Source organism: Oryza glaberrima, chromosome 1 (genome assembly GCF_000147395.1).
Source record: "Oryza glaberrima chromosome 1, OglaRS2, whole genome shotgun sequence".
Taxonomy (NCBI): domain Eukaryota; kingdom Viridiplantae; phylum Streptophyta; class Magnoliopsida; order Poales; family Poaceae; genus Oryza; species Oryza glaberrima.
Window position 1 is genome coordinate 4,227,874 of NC_068326.1, and position 7,381 is coordinate 4,235,254.

Here is a 7,381-nt window from a genome sequence, read left to right on the forward strand (position 1 = left end):
TGTATCCGACAGAATTGTCAGAATTGGAATTGGCTCTTTGTTTGAGTAGGGATCGGAGTTTTGTTCTCCGACCAACACCCAATTTGCGTGGGCTTTGTAATAGTGGCGCCCTTTGATCATCTCTGATCGAGCGGCCTTGCACACACCCGGGGCACAACTGTCAACACTGTTGCTCTGGAAGAAATAGAAAACGATACGAGTGAAAATAGAACAGACAAATCCACACATTTCAAATCGACAAGAAACCTAGATGCACATGTATTTCTAATTTCATGATGAAACTAGGCGGTGCACGTGTCACGGACCTGGATCATCTCCAATACTTATTTTGGTGTGAAGGAATTGTGGCCAAACTGACCTCTCGTTCTTTTTTCGCAGGAGGTTCGGAGTTTCTTTTTCCGAACCCCTGCCTTACATATTATATGGACAATGTGAGGGTTTGGAGTTTTGTTTTCCGACCCCAGTTTCCCGTGCTTCTTGTGATCGATTTTGATGGAGAACTGCACCATCTAGCATGAAAATTCTACATGCTTGCATACTGAAAGTCTGAAAGCCAAAATCATATAGGCTCAAATTGCAGGTTCGGGCCATTGACATTCGAACAATCCCAAATTATATCTACTATATATCCACGCAAAACGGTGTGGGGGAATGATATAGCGAAATTGGTATACAAGAGACAGCAATCTGGAATTTGGTAAAGTTGGAGTTTTAAGCTTTGGTGGTGGTTCGTGCTCTTCAAAATTGAAGGTCTGTATATGTATATTTTATCCTCCACTGATTAAATTTTTGCATGACATCTAGGAGTGGCAACGGGGCGGGTTAGAGATGGTTTGGGCCAGAACGCCACCACCGAGTGTGCGCGTGTTATGAACAACTATGTTCATACTGTATTTTTTTTTTTAAAAAAAATTGCATGATAGTGAACTGTAGCGACGAATACATCAGCATCGATCGCCAATTAACCAGTATACTTTTTTTGTTTTTTTGGAAATCCCATCTTCCCATTCTCTTCGATCTCGATCGCATCATGAGTTGCTGGCCATAGCGGTCCTTCCAAAAACCTTTTGATGGTTTTTCCAGACAGGTAAGATGGCATTTCGCTGGAGATGAAGGAGAGCCCCTCAGACATCCTTCTGGCAGTAGAAGAGCTTCCTTTGTTGGAATAACCGGTACAATCTAGTAGAACCTTCTTCTTCATGTGCACCTTGATCATCCACGTTGTGGCATTGGGGTCAGCAGTGTGGTAGCGCTCGTTCAACAAGAAGCAAACGGCGTAAGGGTTTTCCATATCAACAACGGGGAATTCAGGTCGGACATTTGGAAGGCGGTTTTCAGAATCGAGTTCCCAAAGTTGGGCAGCATCCAATGTTGCATCTTCTCGCCATGTCTGATCCTCGTGCCACGACCACAGGGTGATGCTGAAGCTTCTGCTGCTGCTGCCGCCATGTTGGTTAACATTGACGAACTTGATGCCATGGTGGGTGGCACACAGACTACGGGAGGCTTGAGGGCATCCTCGCCCACGATCAATGTCAGCAACTGGATCGACCGGAAGTGGCACGTACCATAGAACAGGCTCCGGTGGGTCAACCCTTCCTGGATGTTCTACATTGGCGACGATCATCCCTGCTACCAAGTAGTCCACCCAGATCATGTAGCGATCGTGGCACGACAACACCGCATCAGTCGTCCAGCAGCACAGGTGAGCGAGGGCGTCGCCATGGCGGATCGGCACATTCCTGAAGACTCTCCAGTCGTCAGAGCCAGAAGCGAAGAGGTAGACGTTGGTTTCGGAAGATTGGCATGATCTTCTCTCGAGCTCAGCCACAACGAACGACGAAGAATTCTTGCTGCTGCATGACAAAATACATGTGCCTTCCCTGCTCATGATGCGCGGGCGGATGGTGTCTCCCCTCCTCCAGTAGGAGACGGGCAGCCGCGTCAATGAGGGGTGGTGGTTGCTGCTGCTGCTGCGGCTGGCATTGTAGACGAAGTAGTCGATGGCGGAAGGGCGAGCGCACTTGTCGGGGGAGATGATCTGGAACAGGACGACGTTGTCGTGCGCGGCGATGACGTATGGGTAGGAAGTGGTTCCCGCCGACGGGCGGGGCCCCTGCGGCCAGTCGAGGGTGAGGAGGGAGGTCTCCGGCGGCTTCACGAGCTCGAAGGAGACGGAGATCTGGTCGCCGCCGGAGGTGTAGGAGACCGCCGACGTGGTGCGGTCGCGGTCGTCGCCGCGGAAGGAATCCCTCCGGGCGCCGTACCGATTCAGGATCGCCCAGGTTGAGGCTGGATTGGAGGCGCCCGCGTCGTCCAACGATAGGGTTGAGGAGGATCGCTTCGGCGGCCGCCCGGGAATCTCCGTTTCCTTGGTCGGCGTTGGTCCGCGACGGGATGCGTCGGCCCGGTGTACGGCCCGCGAACCGTCGGACGATCCCTTGCGCCGCCTGTGGCTGCGTGTCCCCGTCCCCGTCTCCGTCTCCGTCGTGGGGATCCGCATGGCGGCGGCGGCGGCGAGGGTTTGGTGTTTGGTGCGCGAAGGGGAAAACAAAGGCGAGACGAAGATAAACTACTCTTGAGTGCAACCCGATACGGATACGGGCGACCCAAGTGCCAACGCAATTGCTTGGCCTGGCTGGGAGGCTGGGAGAGTCCTTGTCGTGTAGGAGAGGAATTAGTTCACTTTTGGTCCCTTCTATTTATCGCTCAATCCGATTTTCATCACTTCATTGCAAAACCGGCACAACAGGTCCCCCAACTTACAAAACCGTTTAAATAAGATCCCTTGGCCATATTGTGTCTGGTTTTAATGCTTACATGTCTCCTTTACTAAGTCTTTACCTAACGTGTTATTGAAACCAATAGAACCCACGTGTCAGTTGCACACACAAATAATAAAAAAAATGGTGGGCCCATGCGGACCCACACGTCATCCTCACTACCCCTTCTCTCTATCCCCTCTTCTCTCTCTCCAGCCGGCGGAGCGGGGTGGGCGGCGGTCGGAGCGGGCGACGACGACTCCCGCTGCTTAAAGTCCTCCAGACCCCGTGACACGGCGCGCTGGACGTCGGCAACGCTGCGCAGGGTGGCCAGAGCCTGCAGTCGCGGTGTCCCAGCACGCGGACCTCACCCACGCCTCACGCCCACTCCGCTGACGCCGGTCTCACCGTACCCACGAATTGAGTACGTTAGCCACGCGCGCATTGCTCTACGCCCATGCAATGCCGGTGACACCAACCGCATCCACCTGCTCCCGCCTACCCGCAACGTCTCCCTGCCACCATGACTTTCGGCCGCAAGCAGCAGCACCTCGACAACCGCCGGACCGAAGAGCATCCTCTGGACTGCCTCGGTTCAAACCTCCCCTGCATGGCCTCTGTGCCACCTTGCTGTTGCTGCTGCTGCCCCGCCGAGTCAAGCTACGCCGCTCTGGCTGTCGGCCACTCCGCCCCACAGTCACCCTCTCTGACCCCGCGCCGTCGGCTAGAGAGAAAGAAGAGGGAGAGAGGATAGAGAGAAGAGGGCACTTCATCAAGCTTTTATTCTATGTAATTTATTATGACTATAAGTAACATGAGACTACGTATTTATAATTGGAAGTTGGTTTTTAAACCGTAGAATTTGATTTTGATTTTCATAACAATTTTAGCATTTTTTTCACTATGCTTAGCACTCGTTTCACAATCGGGTCTAGAAAATCTAATCTAAATTTCAAAAATGCTTTGAATTAATTCTAATCTGCAACATAACTTTTTTACAATGGCTTGTACTACTCCGTTTCACAATGTAAGTCATTCTAGCATTTCCCACATTCATACTGATATTAATGAATCTAGTCATATATATCTATCTAAACTCATTAACATCAATATGAATATAGGAAATGCTAGAATAACTTATATTGTGAAACGGATGAAGTAGATTCTATACCTTTAGTTGTACTCTCTACGTTGTTACGTTATAACTAAAATTTTAGACTGGGTCCGTCAATGTTTACAGGCTAATCCGATTATATCTTTGATACTTTCTCCCTGCCATAATGTAATAATTTTTGAGATTGAACGGAGGTAGTAGCCATCAACACCAGGGTAATGCACGTTGCCATCATCATGAGTCGTGAGTCGTGACAAGTGTGACGTCCAGCTTGACTGAGCTAGTACAAGCCACCATCCCGACACTGTTCGAGAACCCGTCCACGTTCATCCCAAGCATATGCATCATCCCCCCCAAAAAATCCCACCGAATCCAACGCCCTTTGTCATACACCTCGTTTCGCTCGCTCGCTCGCACACACCCCACCCAACGGATTAACATGGTGGCGCCGGCGGGGAGCTTCTTCCAGGAGGCCGCCCTCCCGGAGCAGCGGCTCGTCGAGGGCGTCGCCTTCCCGGCGGTGCTCGTCCCGAGCGACGCCGCCACCGCTGCCGGTGGCGGCCTCGACGCGTTCCTGGACGCCGTGCGGTCGGAGAGGGCGTCCACGGTGGAGCCGCTGCTGCGGGGCGCCGGCGCGGTGCTGCTCCGCGGGTTCCCGGCGCGCGCCGCGGCGGACTTCGACCGCGCCGTGGACGCCTTCGGGTACCCGGAGCTCCCCTACGTCGGCGGCGCCGCCCCGCGGAGCAACGTGGTGGGGCGTGTCTTCACCGCCAACGAGTCGCCGCCCGACCAGAAGATCCCCTTCCACCACGAGATGGCGCAGGTCCACCATACAATCACAGCAAATCGAATTCAATTCGAGTTCAAGAAAATGCTTTCGCTACAAGCTTATACTAATGTTTAAAATTAAGCTGAGATTTCATATATGTTTTTGGTTCAGGTTCCGACATTTCCCGCGAAGCTGTTCTTCTTCTGCGAGGTGGAACCAAAGAGCGGTGGTGAGACACCGATAGTGTTGAGCCACTACGTTTACAAGAGGATGAAGGAAAAGTATCCAGAATTTGTTGAGAAATTGGAGAAGGATGGGCTGATATACACGAGGGTGTTAGGAGAGGGTGATGATCCATCTTCTCCTATTGGCCGTGGATGGCACTCTACATTTCTAACTAGAGATAGGAGCATCGCTGAGGAAAGGTCTGGCTTTCTTTTCTGAAAAATCTTCAGTTACACTGATATATACTGCTATTCCCTCCATTTCACAATGTAAGTTATTCTAGTATTTCTCACATTTATACTGATGTTAATGAATCTAGATAAATATAAAACGGAGGAAGTATATCGTAATCTTGTCATGAGTTCTGAATATTTGCACTTGCATTCAGATTCAGAAACCCACTGCAACATCGACACATTCCACCATAATACTCCCTCTGGTCATAAATCTTTAACGTTTAGGATTCGATCAAACTTTTAAAATTCAAACCATCAACAATTTCTCAAATGCTTAGATTACGTGCAATAGAAATCGTATACATAGATTCGCCTCGAAAAATACAGTTATAATATCATAAACTTATATTTTACAAAAGAAATAAAGTAATAAAACTGGTGGACGAAATTTTGAAACTTTGACTAAATCTTATCCTAAACGTGAAATATTTTATGACCGGAGGGAGTACGTTTCATTGACCTGCATGCATGATTCAATTTAGAACCAGTGGAACTACAGAGTTTCAGTTCTGCATGACCACTTTCAGTAATTAGCCACATGAAAAAACCTTCAATAATTCAAGCCATTTTAGCTGCTCATCACCGATTCCATCGGCCCATCACACAAATCACACTACAGGGTTTCTCACTTGAACTGGAATTCTAACGATACCTTCAGCAGAGGTACCAATGTATCATCCATGCTGCAGCTACTAACTGAAGTTACTGAACTGTCACTCTGTTAATTAATTGCACTTAGGGCTGCGAAGCTCGGGATGAAGCTGGAATGGACTGAAGACGGGGTGAAGACGATCATGGGCCCGATACCAGCAGTCAAATGGGACGAGAGCAGGGGGAGGAAGATATGGTTCAACAGCATGGTGGCCGCCTACACCGGGTGGAAGGACGCCCGGAACGACCCCGTCAGGGCCGTCACCTTCGGCGACGGCTCGCCGCTGCCGGCCGACGTCATCGCCGGCTGCGGCGAGATCCTGGAGGAGGAGTGCGTCGCCGTCCCGTGGCGGCAGGGCGACACCCTGCTCATCGACAACTGGGCGGTGCTTCACTCCCGGCGATCTTTCGAGCCTCCTCGCCGCATTCTTGCTTCGCTCTGTAAGTAAGTAAAACAGTTTGTGTAGAATTTGAGAATTGTGGATGCATGATCGGTGTGGGCAATAGTGTGAGGAATTAGTCTGCAGTATGTATGTGTAGCATGATTTGCAGGCAAGAACCCTGAATAATTTGATCTGTGCCAATTTGGATGTGTAGTTGTGTAGTACCAATCTGAATCTGTGTTGTCGAACGGTCTGACGAACCTGCAAGCTCTGCAATCTTAGTTCTTCAGAGAGACCTGCGATTAGTCCATAGAGAGGGCAGCTTCTATATCAGGTTGGGCTGGGCCTATCAGAATTTTCGGTTGCAGAAGTAGGCAGCATGACTGCTTGGGCTAGATTTGATGGCCCACATAGCCGGCCCCATTGTTCCCTTTATACTTATACTTATACTAGAAAAAATGTCTTTCAACGGGTGAAGGTTCTTTTAGTTATTAATATACGGTTTACCTAAGGTGAAATTCACCGTGAGAATTCGCTTGGATTTGTTTATTTTTACAAAATCATGAGCGGTAATTAGGAATCTGATCGTCTCAAGTTAGCATGCGAGTTTTTTAAAAGAGATTTCTTATACGACTCTCCTTCTATATATTTTCAAAAGCAAACGATCTTAAAAACCGACTCAAACACGGATCTGTATTTCCAAAAGTGAGTGAATTTAAAAACCGCCTCAAACACGGATGGCGTATCAAAATACCGGCAAAAACATCTTCAATTTTTATAATAGTAGATACTTATATAAGCAAAATTTTAAAATTAAATTTTAAAGTTGATTTTATGATTTTTTTTATTGTGGTTTATTTTATAGAATATTGATAAGGATACATATATAAAATCTTTACTCATTTTTTCCTAATAAGCAATACAAATAAATATAAGGATAAGCGAAACGATATGGCCATGCATTTCTATCAGGGTTCGGTCCCGAGTGTACGTAAGCGGCGAACTCCGGCCACAGTCCTCAGTGTCGATGAGGTCACAGTTGGCGAGCACACCTCGGCGCTTACTCGCCATACGTGATCTCCCATACAAGGTTCAAAATTTAGGAACGATATTTCGGTCCCATCCCCCCCCCCCCCCCCCCCCCACTCCCGATATGATATTTTTCTGGGTCAAAATTTCCTTTTTTTTTTATGAATTTGACAATATTTTGTTCAGATTTGACCAAATTCTGTTCGAAATTT

The 7,381-nt window shown here is 48.6% G+C and overlaps 2 protein-coding genes across 2 annotated transcripts; one reads left to right on the forward strand and one right to left on the reverse strand.

The window, feature by feature from the left end:
• Positions 1 to 464: 464 nt before the first annotated feature.
• LOC127767814 (uncharacterized) lies at positions 465 to 2,539 on the reverse strand. Its single transcript, XM_052293267.1, has one exon. The coding sequence runs from the start codon at positions 2,501 to 2,503 to the stop codon at positions 962 to 964; it is 1,542 nt and encodes a 513-aa protein (XP_052149227.1). The 5' UTR covers positions 2,504 to 2,539; the 3' UTR covers positions 465 to 961.
• A 1,677-nt stretch (positions 2,540 to 4,216) lies between these two features.
• LOC127760866 (clavaminate synthase-like protein At3g21360) lies at positions 4,217 to 6,361 on the forward strand. Its single transcript, XM_052285190.1, has 3 exons — positions 4,217 to 4,699; positions 4,817 to 5,070; positions 5,846 to 6,361. Exons 1-3 carry the CDS (start codon positions 4,316 to 4,318, stop codon positions 6,204 to 6,206), a joined length of 999 nt encoding a protein of 332 aa, XP_052141150.1. The 5' UTR covers positions 4,217 to 4,315; the 3' UTR covers positions 6,207 to 6,361.
• Positions 6,362 to 7,381: the final 1,020 nt, after the last annotated feature.